Below are 22,274 nucleotides of genomic sequence, written 5' to 3'. Positions count from 1 at the left end.
TCCCATGTTATTGCCAGTGTTACTGTTTGCAATTATGAAAGAGCAACCTGTCTGATTTCTCCTGCTTCTGCTCAAATATTTCTTGTTTCTATGAGTTGAACTCTACTTGGCGCCTCTTTGAGACAACATATTTGAGATCAGAAGCTTGATGTGTCCAGTGTTGTGGCCAGAGTTATCGCGCCACATATAACGGAACCACGAACTTAGTATCATACAAAACCATGTAGTGTATTCAGCCTTCAGTGCATTCAGTAATTCTGTTCATTGCCCACCTCCACACAACACCTTCTTCTGTAAGAAAGTGTTTGTAAATTCAACAACACAAACATGATATTGGTTAAACAAGCCTTCTGCAATCTTAAACTCACTTCGTCAAGATAGTTGAAATATGTAGTAACAGATGAGTTCCCCTCTTTGTCGTTTGTTATTTATGTGCCTATCACAGAGAGTGAAATATTTGCAATAAACTATTTTAGTTACACTTGTACAGGTTCTTTGAAGGAAACTTCATTTATTGCTATGTAGCGATAAAATGATTGCACTAATTTATGTTTCTTAATAGCATTTGGTGGGGAGAAATGGAAAACAAATGTATTATTGACCTCTCTTCTGTGCCCAGGGTAAGTCACTTTATATTTATAGAAAGGTTATCCAGTTATAACATAATTTTTTAATGTAAAAGTAATATAATATTTTAACATAATGTCAGAGTCAGCCTGGATTTTAGAGAAATCATGCTTGACAAAACTATTGGAGTTCTTTGTGGATGTAATGAGTCTAGTTGTTAACAGGGACCCAGTGGATGTTGTTAACTTGGACTTTTGATAAGGTCCCACATAAGACATTAGCATGTAAGAGGTATTGTATCCCCTGGGATTAGGGGTATTGTACTGGCAAAAATAGAGAATTGGTTGGCAGCCAGAAAACAAAAAGTAGGAATAAACAGGTATTTTTCTGAGTGACACTCATTGCCTATTGGGGTATCAAAGTTCAAGTGCTAGGACTCCCAACTATTTGCAATATATATTAATGATTTAGATGAGGGATTATCTCTTAAATTTGTAGATGACGAAACTTGATGGGAGAGCGATCAGTGAAGAGGATGCAGAAATACTTTGGTGTGATTTGGATAGATTGAGTGAGCAGATATATGACAGATGAAGGAAGTGTTAAATGTGAAGCTGTCCAATTTGGGAACAAAACCAGGAAGGCAAATTTATTATTTGAGTGGTAATAGGTTGGGAAAGGGGTGAGGTGAAATGAGAATTGAGTGTTCTCATACATCGGTTGCTGAAAGAAAGCATACAGTGGTGCAGCAGGAGGTAAACAAAACCAATATATAATTCGTCTTCATAGCGAGAAGATTCAAGTACAAGAGCAGGAATACCTTGCTGTAATTGTATTTGCTTTGGTGAGATCACACCTGTCATATTATGTGCAGTTTTGGTCTCCTTTATCTGAAGATAGTAGTAATGATTTACAGGTACCGGGGTGTACAAAGTGAAAAATCACACAACACCAGGTTATAGTCCAACAGGTTTATTTGGAAACATTAACTTTCAGAGTGCTGCTCTTTCAGGTGGTTGTGGAGTATAAGATCATGAGACACGGAATGATGTGTCCAATGTTCAGGCAGTGACCTTATTAGTCAGTCTCTGAAATGTGGCTGGAGCATTTTTCATACCAAATGGCATGACTTTGAACTGTTATAGTCCATTTGGCATTACGAAAGCCAAAGTTGCCTTTGCGCTCTCTGGCAGAGATATTTGTCTGTAGCCTCTGAGCAAGTCCAACTTAGAAATATAAGTTACTTGTCCCACTTTTTCGACACAATCCTCCAACCGTGGAATTGGATATTCATCAGTCTTTGTGATAGTTCACACACAACCATTGGGTACCATCTGGCTTTGGCACCATGACTATGGTCCAGGTCACTGTAACTCACTTTGATTAAGCCGTCTTCTTCTGAACCTGTGCCAACTTTAGAGGGTTATGCCTATAAGGATGTTAGGCAAAAGTGAGGACTGGAGATGCTGGAGATGAATCGAGAATGTGCTGCTGGAAAAGCACAACAGATCAGGCAGCATCCGAGGAGCAGGAAAATCTATGTTTCAGGCAATTGTCCTTCTTTAGGAATGAGGCTGGGAGCCTTGGGTGGGGGTGGGGGTGGGGGTGGGGGTGGGGTCGGGGGATAAATGGGCTATAAAGATGCTGTTTAATCGGGATAGCATCTCCAATCTTGACATCGTGCGCAATTAGGTTAGTACTTCCCAGTTTACTTCCGCATATTTCCACATGTGATAGTAATAACTCTTCCAGGTCATTTCAATTTTCTTGTGGATGGTAACTCAATAATTTATCCCAATTTTTGACAACTCTCATTTGTCCAGTTTGATTTGAGGAATGTCCAATTCAGAATCCTCTGAACTTTGTTCTTCCTTCTCTGCTGTAATCATTAACACCTTCTCCTCTTGCTTTCCTTCCCTATCAAAATACCTTTCGACCATGTTCTCATGACACACTCTGTGAGATTTCTTCCTTTCTTGAGTCCTTATCAAGTGGTTTGCCTCACTCAATTTCCTTTTGATTTTATATGGTCGATTTTATCTTGCTTTTAAAGCCTCACCTGTGACTGGAAGTAACACCAATACCTTATCCCCAGTTGAAAAATTGTGAATTTGTGATTTATTGTCTGCTTCCTGTTTCATTGTACGCTGTTCTCTAAAATTTGACACACAGCTCAAATGGGTGGTCTCTGAATTCTGATTTATTAATTTTTCCTTAATCAATTTTAACGGTTCTCTTCATGCCCAAAAATTAATTCAAATGGACTGAATTTGGTCGATTCATTTGGTGCATCTCTGATCGCAAAAGATATAACCACAACTCCCCTTATCCCAATCATCTGGATAATCCTGACCATAAACTCTCAACACTGTCTTTAGTGTTTGATGCCATCTCTCTAGTGCCCCTTGTGATTCTGGATGGTATGCAATCGATTTGAATTGTTTTATTCCCAAGCTATCCATAACCACCTCAAATAGTTTGGATGTGAAGTTTGATCCTTGATCTGACTGGATCTCTACTGGTAGTCCGTATCTAGTCAAAAATTCTTCTACAACCCTTTTAGCTGTGATGTTATGTAATGGAAATCTGGAAATCTAGTCAACACATCCATCATTGTTAATAAATACTTGAGCTAGGGGACCTACACAATCAGTCAAGACTCTTGTGAAATGTTCCTCAAATGCTGGAATAGGTATTAAAGGTGCAGGTTTTATTACTGCCTGTAGTTTTCTGATTAGCTGAAATGTATGACACATGTGGCAAAATTCAACGACATCCTTGTGTGGTCTAGGCCAGTAAAAATGTCTTTGTAATTTCGCCTGTGTTTTCCTCACCCCTAAATGACCTCCTTTCTACCCTATTAGCAAAATAATTTGATGAATCTCTGCCCATTTCTCATCTGCTTGAATGTGTGATGATCTCCATTTCCTCATTAAGACATCATTTGTTAGGTAATAACACACAGGGATGCATTCACTCTCCTCTGTCTATGCCTTTTGATCAACCATTTAACTTCTCATCTTTCTGTTGTAACTCAATAAGCATAGCAGAGCTAAAGCCACTTGCATGTTTACCTAGTTGCTCCAGCTCCGTTCTATTTATCTGATCAAAGAAGTCCCTGATAAAGTGATGTCAACTCCGTTACATGTGCCTTTTGATTGATCTCTTCCGCTTCAACTTGTGCCTCTGTGATCTTGTGATCTCAATCTGGGAAAATTCCTGATTAAACATCCTTTATTTCTTCAATTGCCTGCTTCTCCACTGGTTTTTCAACTAGAGTAGGCAGCACGCCTACCGGTGAATCAGCTATATCATTTGCAAGGACAAATTGTATTCCTGGAGCTGAGAGATTCTTCAGTACTCCTACCACAGATTCTCCACTCTCTGGACTCTTTAGCCTCACTTTACATAATTGAGTGCTTCTTGTCTCACCATGAATTCCTGTTACCAGTACATTTTCTGGCAATAGACCCTCAGGAGTACATAGTTCCTTCAATATTACAGACTGAGGGGATCCTGTGTCCTTTAATATTGTAACCTCGTTACCTGCTGTTCCTGGCCTATTTGAATAAACTTTACCCTTGCATGTATATTTTTTAAGTAGATCTGGCACTTCCTCCTTAATCAACCTTTGATTATCTTATACACTCTGAGGCACTTGTCTAATTTCCCTTGTGCTTTTTGTTACTAGTCCAATAAAACACTCAGGCTTGTCCAGTTTTCCTACATCTCGCTGTCTCCTAGCCCATCAACACTGATTTCATGTGGCCCACTTTATTACATTGAAAACACCAGAGATTTTTAACTTCTTTGTCCCCCTCAAGGTTTTCTTTTTAACCTGTGGTAAGTTATCCTTATGATCCTCACTGAGATCAACCTTTCCCTTTTCCCCGTGAGAATTTCTCTTTTCCCCAATTTTTATCCCTCATGGACTGAAATTGATTCTGGAATCCAAACAGTGTTTTGCGGACCAGCTCGTTATCATCAGCCACTTCAGCCACTAATCTTGCTGTTTTAACTCTCTGCTCTTCCACATGAGTTTGCATTACTTCAGGCAGTGAATTTTTGAATTCTTCCAAAATAATTACCTCTCTAAGGGCAGCATAGGGTTATTCGATTTTTGAAGCTGTTATCAATCTATCTAAATTATTCTGTTTGACCATTTTAAAACTCAGTGTAGGTTTGACCTGGGTCCGTCCTTAGATTCTTGAAACGTTGTCTGTAGGCTTCTGGTACAAGCTGATATGCACTTAAAATGGCTTTTTTCACCTCCTCATACACTCCAGATATCTCCTCTGATAGGGATGCGAATACCTCACTAGCCCCTACCTCCAAGTTTCGTTTGGATCAACAAAACCCACATTGCCACTGGCCACTGCATTTGTTTAGCCACCTTTTGAAAAAGGTTTCCACATCGATATCGTTTAATTTAGGCAATGCTTGAAAATACTTAGTTTCTCACTCGGCTTCTGATTACCAGGGGCTTGCTCATTCTCACTCTCTTCCTCACTAAGCCTACATTCAGCCTTTATCTCTAGCCTTTTAATCTGACTTCCTTTTGAAGTTCAAAAACTCTTTCTCTTCTGCTGCTCTCTCTTTTTCACTCTCTGCTTTTAATCGTAACTCAAACTGTTTCATTTCTGCTGCCCTTTCCTTATCTCTCATCTCTAACTCAAGCTGTTTCATTTGCATTTGAATTCTTGCCATCTCTATAGATTCTGATGGTTTCTCCAGCAAGTTTAAATGCTGAGCTACTCTGTAATTATCTCTCCTTTCCTCACAGAAGCAGGCTGGTCCAATCCCAGCCAGTCGGTAAATTCCTGCAGCTTGGTCTTATTTACCTTTTTGCAAAACTCCCAAAGTCACCACATCCACTTCCAGAAAACTTCTAGTGACTGAAAGAGCCATTACTATCCCAAGCTTTGTCTACCCAACCAAACCAACACACCTGCCATTTGCTGTTTAAAGTCCTGCAAAGAGCCCCCGTCTGTTATGGACGAGGCCAGACCACTCAAAACACTCTTAAGCAGGCAGCCCAGACCAAAACTTTGCAATTTATTTTGGTAAGTGTACAGTGAAAATTACCTGGAGTAAGTTAGCTGGGTTGACTACCAGGTTTTAAAACAGACAAAACTTTATTCACAAAATTACACAATGAAACACAAAGAATAGAATAAAGAACCCCTACAGAACTCAGTATATCCAAACTTTTCCAAATATGCATAACAATCCCAATAAGCAACTCCCCCTTAAAAAAAACAGTAAAAATGGAACAAATGCTTACAGGTTGAAGTTAGAAGGGCAGAAGAGAGAGAGCCTGTTTCCACACAGCTCACTGTTAAACACTTAATTAGTTGTGGACTGAACTGCATGGCTAAAGAGCTGACCACTCCCCTTTCATTACACAGGTCACTTCTAAAACATGACCACTTCTAAAGTCTCATCTGTTTACATACAAATAAAAAGGCCTCTCAAAACCCTTTATTCTCTGCACCAAATCAGTCTAATTGGAACTTGGAGCTGTTTATGACCGCTCTGAAAAAACACCAAGGACACAGTATCCTTGAGAAAAGGAACAGCTTTTAGAAAAAAAAGGACCAGCTTTGTGACAGGTCTAATTGGATACTTCTATCAAAGAATGGGCCATTGCCCACCACTTGTGCTGTATGATCCAATGTTGAACAAGGAGTTTTTGTGAATTTAGATGCCTCAAGATATTTTGATTATTGTGTCCAGGTGGTTCTCTTAGCCGTGGCTTTATTTGCAGCTTCTTATACTTTACACTAAAATCTTCTTTCATTTAATATTATAGCAGTTTCACACTTGACTCCTGAGCACATGCATTAAAGTTGCTGATAGGCGATTTTAAATTGTATATTGGGGTTAAGTAATCATTAAAAAACCTAATATGTTTGGAAAAGTATACCAACTGTTGAGCCAGTAGTTTGAATTTTTGGAGAAGTGTTCTTTTTTTCAGAAATAGGGAGAAGGTTGTGTATTGGTAATGTCACTAGACCAGTAATCCAGAAGTTCAAGCTAATATTCTTCAGGCATAAATTTAAATCATGTACAGAGCAACCTCGATTATCTGAATGAGACAGGCAGGGAGTATTTTGTTCAGATAACTGATCTGATCATAAACAAAGGAAGCATTTATGGGACCTTGAGATCTTGTTCGGATAATCCGAAATTCAGATTATTGATGCTCAGATAACCGAGGTTATTCTGTGTGATATATATAAAATTGGTATATAAAGTTAGGCTCAAGAATGATTGTCATGAAATTATCAGTTTGATTGTTGTAAAAGCTAATGCAGTTCACTGATATCCTTTAAGGAACAAAATTTGCTGTTCTTACCTGGTCTGAGGCTACATTTGACTCCAGAACCCACAGCAATGCTATTCTTTCTTAACTGCACTTAGTAATGGCCTAGCAAGTCAGTCAGTTCAACAGCAATTAAGGATGAGTTTCAAATGTCAGACCATAGGACATTGGAGCATAAGGAAGCCTCTCTGTCATTGACTGAGATCATGGCTGATCAGATAATCCTCAAATCAATTTTCCTGCCTTAACCTCATAGTCCTAGATCCCTTTAATGATTAGAAGTCTGTCCATCATTACCTTTAATATAATTAACAACCCAGCCTCAATAGTCTTCTGCTGTAAATAATTTCATAAATTGACTACCCTCAAAGAAGGAAATCCTCTTACTTAAAATTATGCCCCTTGGTATAACAATCTCTCAGCATCTACCTTGTCAAGCATCATAGGAATCTTGTATGTTGCAGTAAGGCCTTTGCTCATTTTCAAAACAACAAAGCATACAAGCCCAACCTGTTCAACATCTCTTGCTCAGGAAATCCCTCCATTCATGGGATCAATCTAGTGAAATGTTTCTGGTCTATTTCCAATGCCGCATTTCTTTCCTTAAATAAGGGGACCAAAAATGTTCGGTGTTTGAGTTATGATCTGACGAATGTCCTGTGTAGTTTTAGCAAGACTTCCCTATTGATATGATCCAACCAACAAAATTTGGACCCAACCAGGACAACCTGTACCTACAACAAATCCGAAGCCTCCAGCAACAGACCTCCCTCCGGATCCTCCGCTCCACCCTTGCAGCCATGCGTCGCCACTTACACTCTCTGCAATCAGCCCTACCCCAGCTCAGGACAACACTCTCACAGACCTGCAAAGGACCCCTGCTGTTCTTCATCTACAGAAGAATCCACAAACTCAACAAACAGTTCTTCCTAGCCCTATCAGAGATTAAAGACAGTAAGTACCAAAAACTTTCATGTACTTACCCCCACACTCGTGGCCCCTCAACTATTCCAGAATCTTCCACAGGCCTGTCGGACGCCATTACACATGTGGCCTCCACAGCGCCCGCGGCACCAAAGGCCGCCGCCGACCGTGACGTCACTTCCGCCCCCACCGACCTCGGAGCCCCCGCGATCGCCGCCCCTACAACTGCCCCGGTGACCACCACACACACAACCGCTTCCACAATCGCCGACGGACCCGCGACCCACGCGGCCACCGGGAATGACCACCACTCCTCCGTCGCCGCAACCATTTCCGCCCCTCCGGTTGCCGTCGACGCAGCCACTTCCGCCCCCACTGACATCACTAACCTGCAGGAGCACAAATCCTCAGGTTTCCCCGCCCCCACGCCGTCTTTCGTCACTACGCATAACCCCGCCCCCACGCCATCTCCCGTCGCTTCACGTAACCCCGCCCCCACGCTTATTTCCGTCACGACGCATGACCCCGCCCCCACGTCGAGCAACGTCACCACGTCTAACTCCGCCCCTACTTCGATCTCTGTCCCCGCCCCTAACCCCGCCCCCAGCCCCAGCTCCAGCTCCAGTCCCACACCAGGTCCTAGCTCCCAGCCTTGCCGGATTTTCACCATCCCTCCAGATCTCCCCCTCTCTGAGGATGAAAGATCAGTCCTCAGCAGGGGCCTCACCTTCGTTCCCCTACGCCCTCGGATTAATGAGTTCAACACGCGGCGAGATATTGAACAATTCTTCCGCCGCCTTCGCCTCCGTGCCTACTTTCACAACCAAGACTCCCGCCCACCCTCTGACGACCCCTTCTCCCACCTCCAACACACCCCATCCACCTGGACACCCCGTGCAGGCCTCCTACCCGCCCTCGACCTCTTTATAGCCAACTGCCGCCGTGACATCAACCGACTCAACCTGTCCACCCCTCTCACCCACTCCAACCTCTCACCCTCAGAACGTGCAGCCCTCCACTCCCTCCGCTCCAATCCCAACCTCACCATCAAACCCGCAGACAAGGGAGGCGCGGTGGTAGTTTGGCGCACTGACCTGTACACCGCTGAAGCCAAACGCCAGCTCGCGGACGCCTCCTCTTATCGCCCCCTTGACCACGACCCCACCTCCCACCACCAAACCATCATCTCCCAGACCATCCAGGACCTCATCACCTCAGGGGATCTCCCATCCACCGCCTCCAACCTCATAGTCCCACAACCCCGCACCGCCCGTTTCTACCTCCTGCCCAAAATCCACAAACCTGCCTGCCCCGGCCGACCCATTGTCTCAGCCTGCTCCTGCCCCACCGAACTCATCTCCCAATACCTCGACACGGTCCTGTCCCCTTTAGTCCAAGAACTCCCCACCTACGTTCGGGACACCACCCACGCCCTCCACCTCCTCCAGGATTTTCGCTTCCCCGGTCCCCAATGCCTTATTTTCACTATGGACATCCAGTCCCTGTACACCTCCATCCCCCATCACGAAGGACTCAAAGCCCTCCGCTTCTTCCTTTCCCGCCGCACTAACCAGTACCCTTCCACTGACACCCTCCTTCGACTGACTGAACTGGTCCTCACCCTGAATAACTTCTCTTTTCAATCCTCCCACTTCCTCCAAACTAAAGGAGTTGCCATGGGCACCCGCATGGGCCCCAGCTATGCCTGCCTCTTCGTAGGATATGTGGAACAGTCCATCTTCCGCAACTACACTGGCACCACCCCCCACCTTTTCCTCCGCTACATCGATGACTGTATCGGCGCTGCCTCGTGCTCCCACGAGGAGGTTGAACAGTTCATCAACTTTACTAACACCTTCCATCCCGACCTGAAATTCACCTGGACTGTCTCAGACTCCTCCCTCCCCTTCCTAGACCTTTCCATTTCTATCTCGGGCGACCGACTCAACACAGACATCTATTATAAACCGACTGACTCCCACAGCTACCTGGACTACACCTCCTCCCACCCTGCCCCCTGTAAAAACGCCATCCCATATTCCCAATTCCTTCGTCTCCGCCGCATCTGCTCCCAGGAGGACCAATTCCAACACCGCACAACCCAGATGGCCTCCTTCTTCAAGGACCGCAGATTCCCCCCAGACGTGATCGACGATGCCCTCCACCGCATCTCCTCCACTTCCCGCTCCTCCGCCCTTGAGCCCCGCTCCTCCAACCGCCACCAAGACAGAACCCCACTGGTTCTCACCTACCACCCCACCAACCTGCGCATACAACGTATTATCCGCCGCCATTTCCGCCACCTCCAAACGGACCCCACCACCAAGGATATATTTCCCTCCCCTCCCCTATCAGCGTTCCGCAAGGACCACTCCCTTCGTGACTCCCTTGTCAGATCCACACCCCCCACCAACCCAACCTCCACCCCCGGCACCTTCCCCTGCAACCGCAGGAAATGTAAAACTTGCGCCCACACCTCCACACTCACTTCCCTCCAAGGCCCCAAGGGATCCTTCCATATCCGCCACAAGTTCACCTGTACCTCCACACACATCATCTATTGCATCCGCTGCACCCGATGTGGCCTCCTCTATATTGGTGAGACAGGCCGCTTACTTGCGGAACGCTTCAGAGAACACCTCTGGGCCGCCCGAACCAACCAACCCAATCACCCCGTGGCTCAACACTTTAACTCCCCCTCCCACTCCACCGAGGACATGCAGGTCCTTGGACTCCTCCACGGCAGAACACAACTACACGACGGCTGGAGGAGGAGCGCCTCATCTTCCGCCTGGGAACCCTCCAACCACAAGGTATGAATTCAGATTTCTCCAGCTTCCTCATTTCCCCTCCCCCCACCTTGTCTCAGTCGGTTCCCTCAACTCAGCACCGCCCTCCTAACCTGCAATCCTCTTCCTGACCTCTCCGCCCCCACCCCACTCCGGCCTATCACCCTCACCTTGACCTCCTTCCACCTATCCCACCTCCATCGCCCCTCCCCCTAGTCCCTCCTCCCTACCTTTTATCTCAGCCGGCTTGGCTCTCTCTCTCTTATTCCTGATGAAGGGCTTATGCTCGAAACGTCGAATTCTCTATTCCTGAGATGCTGCCTAACCTGCTGTGCTTTGACCAGCAACACATTTGCAGCTGTTTCCCTATTGATATACTCTATTCCCTTTTAAAGTAACGACCAGCATTCCATTTGTTTTCTCTTTTACCAGATGAACTTGAATGCTAGCTGATTATGACTCATGCCTAGGATTCCCAAGCCCCGCTGCTGTTGCTGTAATCTTTCTCCATTTTAATAATAATCAACTAATATATTCTTCCTGCCAAAGTCCATAACCTCATATTTCCCCACAGTATACTCCAGTTGTCGACGGTTTTTTCACTTACTTAACCTGTCTGTCTCTCAGTAGATTCCTTGTGTATTCCTTATTACTTGCTTTCCCACCTACTTTGGTGTCATCTGCAACTTGGCAAAAGGACATTCAGTTTTGTCATTGAGTCATTATTATGTATTGTCAATAATTGTGGCTCCTGCGTGGATCCCTGTGGCATTCCAGTAATTACAGGTTGCCACATGAAAATATGCCTCTTATCCCAATTCTCTGCCTTCTATTGGTGAGTCAATCATCTTTTCATGCTCATATACTGCCCTCAACAGCATGAGCTCTTAACCTTATTCAGTAGCCTTATATGCACTACCTTATTGAATGCCTTTGGGAAATTCAAATATATTGCATATACAGGTTCCCCTTTATCTACCTTGTTTGTTACCTCCTCAAAGAATTTGCTAGGCCTGATTTCTCTGTCATAAAGGCATGCTGATTCTGCTTGATTATATTATGTGTTTTTAAATATTCTGCTTTATAATGGTCTAACATTTTTCCAATGATAAATATTAAGCTACTTTCCTTTGGTTAGCTGATTTTTTTGTCTCCTTTTCAAATAAGGGTGTTACATTATCAATTTTTTGATCCTTTGGGATTTGTCCTGACATTAAGAATTCCTAGAGAGATCCAAGATAGTGGTGACTCAGCAAGTCTGAGTCTATAGTGCTCCTCCCAAGACCTAGGCCAAGTGGGCCCCCTCCTCCACCACACTCACCAAATCAATTAAAAATAGTCTTTACTTAATGTAATTAGTGGTTTATTACTAAATTTATACAGTTCAGTCTCCTGTAAAAATGACCAGGGGGAAAGGAGCCTGCGGTTCTCAGCAGGCAGGATCCCCTCCCCCACCCTCCCCAGCTGCAGCAGAGGTGTCCGTAGCTGCCCCGGGGGACTTACCTACGGTGGTGAGCCTCGCAGAAATAATCTCCAAACTTGATACGAAGATTGATGCTTTCATAGAAGAGTCCCGAAGTCGGTGGAATTCATTCTCGGCCGCGCTACAGAAGCATGGCCGAGACATCGAAAAAATTGAATGCCAGCTCGGAGGGGCGGAGCTAAAGGCCGCGACCTCCGAAACCATTGCAGAATTGGCCGTGAATTGAGTCTGGACTCTCGAGCAGCAAGCCCGGACCTTAGAGAATCACATTGACGACTTTGATTCTCGAGGTCGTCAAAAAAATATTCGTTTGCTGGGCCTTCCCGAACGGGAAGAGGAAGGCCAGCTTACAAGGTTCCTTGAGCAGTGGCTTCCGCAGTTATTGAATCTGGAGGCTGGATCAGACCAGGTAAGGGTAGAATGGACCTACCGGGTTGCAATACATGGGCCCGGCTTGAACCAGGGCCCCCCGCGCGGTCCTGTTCCGGCTGCAGAGCTATAAGGTGAGGCAGATGCTCTTAGAAGCCTCCAGAAATCTTGGGAAAGATCCCAAGCCATGACTTATAAAGGATCCAAGATTATGTTATTTCAGGACTTTTCCCCAGCTTTGGTCTGAAAGAGGAAGGTGTTTGATGAAGCAAAGAAGCGTTTCGGGGATTTAAACATTCAATACTCCTTGCGCTACCCAGCTATACTATGTTTTAGCCATGAAGGGTCCGTGTATAACTTCGGATCCCTGGGGAAGGCTAAGGAACTTTTGGACTCTCTTAGACAAATTATACGAGTTAATTGATGTTGTTTTGCCCTACCCCACCTCGGTTTACCTCCCCCTTTTTTTTCCTTTCATTGTTTTACTGTTTAATATTATCTCTGGGGGGGGCTGGGACGAAGGGTTTATTTATTTGTTCTTTACTTAGCGATTTCCTCCCCACCACCCCCCCTTTTTTTTATATAGGCCAGGGGGGTCTAGTTAATGTAGATGGGGGGAAGGTGGCCACCTTATCTTATTTTATCTTTGTCCTTGGGAGCGGGGTTGTTTTCCCCTGTTACTTTGTGTTAATACATTTAATTATTATTTGCTGAGACTGTAATTTTATAGTCATATATGTTCATATATGGTATTAACATTACCAAATATATCCGGGTTAGGGGGCGGGGCGGGGGGGTGGTGGTGGGAGATAGGGTACCCACTGTTAGTTCTAGTTCAGTAGTAGACTTGAATTTTCTTTATCCTATCGTGGGGTGTCTGGGTCAAGGGTGGGGCACTGGTTGGGAGAGGTTATGAAGGGTTTTTTGGAAAGGAAGTAATGCCCCTCTGGGAATAAGGGGGAAGATCTCCATTTAAATACATTTTATACATTTTTTTTACTACTTAGAAATTTTTTTAGTATCTTGATCTGAATGTACTAAAGAGCTTTTATTTTTGTGAATTTTATATGCTCTATGCTCGGAATGTTTTGGATAAATAAGAGTTTTGTTGTGATCTGATGTTAACACATTCTGAGCATGTATATCACTGCTCAATTTATGTGTTATCCATTGGATTTTTTTTCTCTTGAATAATGTAAGAATTTTAATGATACACTCTGGTTAGTTGTAAGTTAGATGAATAGTTAGTTGAGTTTTGTTTTTTTTTCTCTCTTGGTATTTCTTTTTTCTTGTTTGATAGATTTTGGTTATCATTTATTTAAGATTTAACTGTATATCAGTGTTTATACTTGGGTCTTTTTTTTAGGTTTCTTTTGTAAACTTGTTAAAATATGTTAAAATTTTCAATAAAAATATCTAAAAAAAATTTCCTAGAAGATTACTACCAGAGCTTCCACTACTTCTGCAGCTACTTTCTTTAAAATCCTCCTATGCATCCTCATCAGATCTGAAAGACCTCAGCCTTTCACCCCACTAGTTTACTAGTAATTTGTAGTTGTGTGTCTCTGGAATGGCTATAAAATCGTACTGTTTAACCACTGTTTGCACTCATTTATTTTGTTCCAAATATGCCATGCATTTAAGTAGAAAGTCATTAGTTTTGCATTTTCACTTTTGTTCCCCCTTTGTCCCTCCCTACTTGCTAATGCTTTTTATATGTGTGTTTACTGTGTCTCTTTCTGTCCCACTCTGGCCAGCATTGTCAAAATAGATGCCCTGCAATGCAGCCATATTCTTTAGCTTTGCAAGTCTATGTTTCCCCACCCCACAACCAAATTAGTTTAAAACCTGTCTATAGTCTGATTTATTTGATTAACAAGGACACTACTCCCAAAACTATTTAATTGAAACCTGTCCAACTGGAACAGCTCCTTTCTACTCCTGTATTGGGGTTACCATGACCTGAAACACATTATTCCCAAACAATCTTTAATCCACGCATTTAACTGATTGATTTTCATTTATCCTATGCTAATTTGCCCATGTTTACAGCTTGAGCAACATTGGATCAAAGTTCAATTGGAGCCACCACATCAGGGAGGGCCTGGGCACTGTTCCAGGGGTCAGTCACACCTGTTAGAACAAGTTTGAATGACTTAATCTATGATGAATGGATCAGTGGTGCTGGAAGAGCACAGCAGTTCAGGCAGCATCCAACGAGCAGCGAAATCGATGTTTCGGGCAAAAGCCCTTCATCAGGAATAAAGGCAGTGAGCTGGAAGCATGGAGAGATAAGCTAGGGGAGGGTGGGGTGGGGAGAGAGTAGCTTGTAGAGAGAGGAGGAAAACTTCTTCAAGGCAGGCATCCTTTGCAAGAGGATTCGCAGTAGGGTTAAAATCAACTAGGTAAAAACAATGACTGCAGGTGCTGGAAACCAGATTCTGAAGCAGTACTTAATCTATGATGAAGGCCAGGAGAGTGTAATTGTAGGTGAGGCAGATATGGGAACCCAAGTGACAGCTCTCAAGAAGCTTCAGCCCTGCAGTTGTCCAACAAGTATGAGGTTCCTGCAACCAGTACGAATGAGTGTGGGGACTGTAATAATGACGAACACCCTCTCCATAACAGTAGTACAGGGAGTTATTCAAATGGGGAAGAAAATAGGAATGTAGTAGTAAAGGGGAATAGCTAATGTTCTCTGCAGCTGTCAGCATGACGCAAGGCAGGGCTAAGGATATTTCCTGGGATCTGGATGGAAATTTGGAGCAGCAGGAGAGGGATCCAGTTGTTAACGTTGAATGTAGAGTCATACAGCCCAGAAACAGACCCTTTGGTCCAACTTTTCCACATGGACCAGACAGACTAACTTGAGCTAATCCCGTTTGCGAGCATTTGGCTCATATCCCTTTAAACCCTTCCTGTTCATGTCCCCATCCAGATGTCTTTTAAATTCTGTAATTGTATCTGCCTCCATCACTTCGTCTGGGAGATCATCCTATACATGCGCCACCTTCTGTGTGAAAACATTATCCCTCAGGTCCTTTTTAAATCTTACCCCTCTCACCTCAAACCTCTAATATTGGATCCTCTGCCATTATAGCTATTCACCCTATCTGTGCCCCTTGTGATTTTAGAAACCTCTGTAAGATCACCCCTCAGCCTCCAATGCTCCAGGGAAAATTGCCAGCCTGTTCAGCTTGTCTCTATAACTCAAGCCCTCCAACCCCAGCAACATCCTTGTAAATCTTTTCTGCACCCTCTCAGGTTTGACAATGTCCTTCCTATAGAAGGGCTACCAGAGTGACAGGACTAGAAAAGTTCTGCTGGAAGATTTTGAACATTTAGGAGCTAAACTGAAATGCAGAACGTCCTAGATGATGTTGGTCTTGTGAGGAACACCAACATTCCCTGAAAGCATTAAGGAATTCACCAAAGTTTATACCTACTAAATAATTTCCTCATAAATGTACTTTATATGTGAAGATTCCTTCACCATATGTTTACATTATATCTGTCAACATGATGACATGAATGTGCCTTTCTTTTGTACCCAGGGTTGTTTTTGCTGATTTCTTTATCATGAATCTGATTCTTTTGGGTGAAGGATCTTCAGCAGCTGTACCCTTTGGAACATTAATTGCTGTCCTGGCATTGTGGTTTGGCATTTCAGTGCCTCTGACATTCCTCGGTGCCTATTTTGGCTTCAAGAAACTTGTAAGTTTCTTTGATACACTTTCTGAAATCAGATTTTTCACTTAATAGAGGTGAAATAATTAATGTCATTGAAAATCAAAATTCACTTACCCATTCTTAAATAAGTTTAGCTTTTAATCTCTTTAATTTTTTTCAAAATCTGTGGCAACTACTTCAATGAACAATTTCTGAAACTGTAGACAGTGACTTTCCACAGCCACATGTAACATCCACAACTGCTGTGTACATTGCTCCATTGAAAAGTAACTTTCAGGATGTGGCAGTGCAAGATTGATAGCATGCCATTGTCATGTTAACTGTTCACTTTATTACCTTTCTTAATCCAGTAGTTGAGACTGACTTAATTTCAGATCTGCCAGTGGTTGATCAGTCCCATTGAGTAATTTTCCTCTTACAGACAATAGAGTATCCTGTTCGCATCAATCAAATTCCACGCCAGATCCCTGACCAGTCATTCTACACAAAGTCTATACCTGGAATCATTATGGGTGGCATATTGCCATTTGGATGTATTTTCATTCAGCTTTTCTTCATTCTCAATAGTATATGGTAAGTCCTATTGTGGGATGAAAATCAGCAATACTGTTCTATTCACAGGTTTATTTTTGTAGTGCAGGTCCATGCGCTTTCAAAGTACTAAGCAGCTTTGGAATCCTGTATGTATAAGGAGCAGTTAAAGTTTTTGTAATACGTCTTGGAATTAATATGTTTTTTTTATATACTATACCAGCTTAATTGTGTTGCATAATTTATGGAAATATACTTCTCAATCGAGTTGCATAATTCATATCTCTAGCTAATTTCGTTATCATTACAGGTCTCATCAAATGTATTACATGTTTGGTTTCCTATTTCTGGTGTTCATTATTCTCATTCTCATCTGTTCCGAAGCAACCGTTCTTCTCTGTTATTTCCACCTTTGTGCTGAGGTATGTTCTTTAGAGAATAATTTATTGTAGCTACTTAGAAAGGTTTTATAAACTTTATTTTAGTTTGATTTGTTCTTTTTAAGATAAAGTAAAACATTAGAAGTTGCATTTTACATGCAATTTGTCATTTCTGTGAACTGGTGTAAAATACACCTATACAAGTTCATCCTACAAATGGTTTAACTCTGCTGTGCATCGAAGTATGTATTTTTAGTTGGTCGTGACAATGTCACAGTTCAAACCAAGCAAGCAATCCATTTTTAAGAAGAACTCTTGTCTAATCCACACTCCTATTTCAGTCCACTTCTGTACATGCAATATTCACTGTGTGCACAGACACCTCTTTTGAGGTTAAATTTTAATAAGAAGTTTGTTCAAAGCAAATTGCACTGGAAAGACCCTTTTTGACTGTATTAATCTGCATGTTAGATTAGGGGGCAGTTTGCTCCGTTGATTGGACAGCTGCTTTGCAACTGCTTCAATGCTCTGGCTGAGGTTACCACGAATGACTCTTCTCCTCAACCCTCTCTCCTTCTCCTGAGGCGTGGTGACCCTCAGATTAAACCACCACCAGTCATTACTCTCTGATGAGAGAGCAATTCTCTGGTCTGGTGGGCAACTTTACATTTTACCTTTTAATGTTAGATTGAATAAACCCCAAGTAAACAATTAAACTTTTTAAGTAAACAGTTACATGAATTTGAGTGCAATATTGTATTCTGGATGATTCAGCACATCATTGAGTTCCAGCTGTTTATATGACTTTTTTATTTCATTGTTAATTGAATGAATTTGCTCCTTTCAGAGTGCACCAGATGTCATTGCAGCCATATAAAATAGGATTGTTAAATTAAATAGAGGTCATTTTTTTAAAAATTCTGGTTGTGTTCCAAAACACTTGTGCTACAATTAAACTGCTTAGAAAATGGCTAACATTTGTTTAAAAAAAAAGACTTTCTGATAAAGTAGGACAAATTAATTGTAAATTTCTGGAAGTAGTCAAGTGATGCAAAGTTCATGACCAATGACATTGAGAAACTTTTTTGTAATGTAGGTTACATTTTAATTGCTAAGTACAAATGACATACAAAATAATGCTCTGTTGTAGTTCTATTTAAACTTGTGTAAAATTCAGATAATCTCATGAATATTTTTTAAAAATGAAAAGATAATGTGTTGGAGGGAAATTGAAAGACTCTCTTTCTCCAACTACCTTTACCAGCATCTTGCTAAATATTCTAACTGGAAATACTGTGATTGTTCAGTTCATTAATTCCAAAAGATTCACTCCAGTTGCGCTACGATAGAGTGAGAGGAAGCTCATGTGGAGTATAAGCACCTATATGTGCCTATTAGTACAAAGGGTCTATCCCAGTAATGTGCTTTGTATGTAATAAGTGTAAAAGAAAAAATTGAAGTCAAAATAGCTTACTATAAATGTTGTGATGCACAGTAGACAGTGATAAATTTATATCTTGGATATATGATCATTCAGTGGTTCATTGCTTTGAAGGAAGCAGATTTCCAACAAATTAATTCTTCATCTATGTTTCACAATCTCAGTGCTGCCTGGGAGATGTTGTTAATCTCCGTTTTGATTGATGGTTTTGCTGAACAATCAGGAATTAACTTAATACCACTATTGCAGGCGATGAATGAAGCATGTGATCCTCCTACACACTCTTCCGTCCTTTTTTTAAAGAGAAAATTGTATTTATCGTTTCAGAATTACCACTGGCAATGGCGATCATTTCTCACTAGTGGATTTACAGCAGTGTATTTCTTAATCTACGCAGTCCATTATTTCTATTCCAAACTCCAAATAATTGGAACTGCCAGCATCATTTTGTATTTTGGATATACAATGATAATGACGTTGATCATCTTCTTATTCACAGGTAACCTGTTAAAAACCATTTCGTAAGGACTGGTATTTACCTTTATTGAATGCCATAGTCTTTTGTTTGTGCTTACCCTCTGTTCTTTGGAAACATCATCTTCATTCCTGAGATAAGCACTGAATATCACATGCAAAATTTGAATCTCTGTAAGAATAATATACTTCTAAGCATATTATTTTGTTACAGCTGTTCAAAGCTCTTTGAAGAATTTTGTTTGTTTGGGTCATTTTTGACTATTTTATCATGCATAAATGTTGTGGAACTTAAATTAATATTCAAGAAAGGTAAAAAGAGATCTTCATTTCGACAGTATCTTTCACAACCTCGTATTTCCCCTCATATTGTGCTTTACACAACATTTCAAAAATACTTGCTTGGTAGCTATGTGAAATGATCAGATAACTGTCTTAATGACGTTAGATGAGAAACAAATAATGCCTAAGATCAGAGCTGCTTTTTGAAATCTTGACATGTGATCTTTTACATCCACCGAACAGAACAGAACATCTGTCCAACGATGCAGCACTCCCTCTGTACTTCTCGGGGAGCATCAATCTGGACAATGTGTTCAAGTCTGGAGTGATGTTGAAACAAAAACCTCTGACAGGGTAGTGAGAGTATCACCAACATTCTAGCTCGATGTCATTTAGTTCAGTTTCCAGAAAGGTTTGTCACGCACCCAGCTGTGGTGCAATGCTGAGTAGAACATAATTGCAAAGTAATTACAATGTTTTAATGTGAGAAAAATGCAATAATGTTAACAGCCTCAATTGGATTTCGAAATAGAACTGACTTAACACACAGTTATTGTTCCATTGAATATCCTTGATCCTTTGGAATAAAATATTTAGTTGATTTCCCTTGGTAATGGAATTATTTACTGCCTTATTTTGTTCAAGAATTCCACAGTTCTGTTTGTACAAGTCTGCGTACACATTACCTGTTAAGAAGTGCGTTTTGTTATGTCAGAACAAACAGTGCCAGCCATAGGTCAGTTGATTACATTCTTCTTGCCTGAATTTGAAGATTATGACTTGCACAAATTCCAGGCTGTAACTCCAGTAAGATACCAAGGGAGTGTTGCAGTCAGAAATCCTGCCTTTTGGACAAAAGTTAAATTGGGCCTTGGATATTCTCGTATAGGTGAATGTAAAATACATGATTTTGATAAAGAGTATAGGGAAGGTATCTATCGTGGCCTGCCTAATATTTATCTAACTAATCTATCATTACCATATTGATATTTTATGAGCTTACTATGTGCCAAATGGCAGCTGCTTATTCTGTATTACTTCAATGTATTTCAAGAATACTTAATTGACTGTAAAGTTTGAAATGTTTAGAGCTCACGACAGCTTCCAAACAAATTAAAATCTGTTTTCTTCGAGTTTCCATTCAGAGCTACCACAACCAAGGACAGAAATTTAAAAATCACACAACACCAGGTTATAGTCCAACAGGTTTAATTGGAAGCACACTAGCTTTCGGAGCGACGCTCCTTCATCAGGTGATTGTGGAGGACACAATTGTAAGGCACAGAATTTATAGCAGAAATTTACAGTGTGATGTAACTGAAATTTTAGTGAAAAATACCTAGATTGTCTGTTGAGTCTTTCATCTGTTCGAATACCATGATAGTTTCGCTTCTTTCGTGTGTAAATCACAAAACCATTTTTTTGTTAAAAAGTTGCATTCTCAGATTAACTGTAACAATTGGTGTTAGCTAGACAATATGTTGACAATATGTTAGCTAACAGTTAACCTGAGAATGCAACTTTTTTAAAAAAGTTTTGTGATTTACACATGAAAGAAATGAAACTATCACCTGGTGTTGTGTGATTTTTAACTTTGTACACCCCAGTCCAATACCAGCATCTCCAAATCATAAGGACAGAAATGACATTTGTCAATGCAGCCAGAAAAAAAATCATTCCCTATTTTACTTGTGGTTCAGATCACATTACCTCCCTTGATCGGATGTTATTTTTGAAATGTGTTTTGACTGACCAGTAGATGAAGGAAAATACTTTCCATTCAGAAGTAAACACATTGCCTCATGGTAGTTGCCTTGGGGTTACGAAATTCTACAAGATAAATCTGTAATTCAACTCTTGTGGTTGACAGTGCACAAATCTGTGTCACAAATACTCTACATATAATGATTCAGCTAAGAGGAAAAGACAGATTAGGAAAATGTTCAGCGCTGTAATTTCTGCTGGTATCCTGCTGTTAAGTCAGAGACTTACTTGCTGTAGGCATTGGCTTTCCTGTTGCATTCCAGGTCATTGGCCAGCCTCGGCAGGCAGAATGCCAGTAACTGCAATATAGATCTGTTTGATTCACAGCTGGGTTGGTAGCAGGTATCATAGGCATTGAGCTGGTAAAACATCAGTACTGTTGAGGAGCATGAAAAATGATATCACAGGGTGTTTCAGAAATTAAAAAGCCATTTATATGAAGTGCTGTTGCCTTTAGTGAATCTGAATTTTGATTATTTTGGTTTTACATGCTGCACATTTTCTTTCAGGAACTGTTGGGTACATCGCTTGTTTTTGGTTTGTGACCAAGATTTACAGTGTTGTCAAGGTGGATTAAAAGAACTATCTTTCTGGAGAAGTATACGTCTTTTTGAAAGAACTTTTATTTACTAAGTTGATTTGATGACTTGCACATGGAAGAGTCTGGTTAAATCAGAAGAACTATTGTACAAAATACTGGCACCAAGTTTATATTTTTTAAACTAAAACTTGTTGGGATATAAATCATTTTGAAATGAATACATACTTGTTCTATTTGAAGAAAAATCTGTCCTGTTTTGGTTTTTTACATTGGGATTTATTTAAAATTTCCATTATTTTATATTTTATAATTCTATTTACAATGTTTCAAAGGCATGTATGGTACAATAATGTTTCTGTAAATTGTGGTATACACTGTCCACTGAAGTAAAGATCTTCAGAAGACCTGTACATTTAAGATAACAAAAACTCTGTGCAATAAGCCAAAAAGCAACTTGGTTTTGAATTAAAGTGCATTTTGTTACTTGTCACTCTCTCCATTTTACTATTCCCAATGTCTGTTAAGGTGCGACACAGTGTTATGCAAGCAGTTAAGGAGTTGGGTCACTTCCTTTATTGTCTTTTTACCATGAGGTGTTGACATATTTTTACTGCCTCCTATTATGACAGCAGAGGAAGGAACTTCTGGTGAATGAATTAATTATTATAAACTAACATTCTGAGCTTAATTTAGAAGCACTTGTTTTTAGGTAAT

General features: G+C 41.3%; 1 protein-coding gene across 1 annotated transcript in view; it reads left to right on the top strand.

The window, feature by feature from the left end:
- Window positions 1–22,047, top strand: part of tm9sf2 (transmembrane 9 superfamily member 2) — a 63,584-nt gene extending 41,537 nt beyond the window's left edge. Inside the window, exons 12-17 of the mRNA XM_060825849.1 lie at window positions 563–620; window positions 16,012–16,171; window positions 16,569–16,720; window positions 16,989–17,100; window positions 18,827–18,998; window positions 21,529–22,047. Coding sequence (XP_060681832.1) covers window positions 563–620; window positions 16,012–16,171; window positions 16,569–16,720; window positions 16,989–17,100; window positions 18,827–18,998; window positions 21,529–21,596 — 722 coding nt within the window. The 3' untranslated portion in view covers window positions 21,597–22,047. The remainder of the gene's footprint in view (window positions 1–562; window positions 621–16,011; window positions 16,172–16,568; window positions 16,721–16,988; window positions 17,101–18,826; window positions 18,999–21,528) is intronic.
- The last annotated feature ends 227 nt before the right edge of the window (window positions 22,048–22,274 follow it).

The sequence above is a fragment of the Hemiscyllium ocellatum genome, chromosome 6 (genome assembly GCF_020745735.1).
Source record: "Hemiscyllium ocellatum isolate sHemOce1 chromosome 6, sHemOce1.pat.X.cur, whole genome shotgun sequence".
Classification (NCBI taxonomy): Eukaryota; Metazoa; Chordata; class Chondrichthyes; order Orectolobiformes; family Hemiscylliidae; genus Hemiscyllium; species Hemiscyllium ocellatum.
This window is presented reverse-complemented; position numbering and strand designations above follow the sequence as displayed.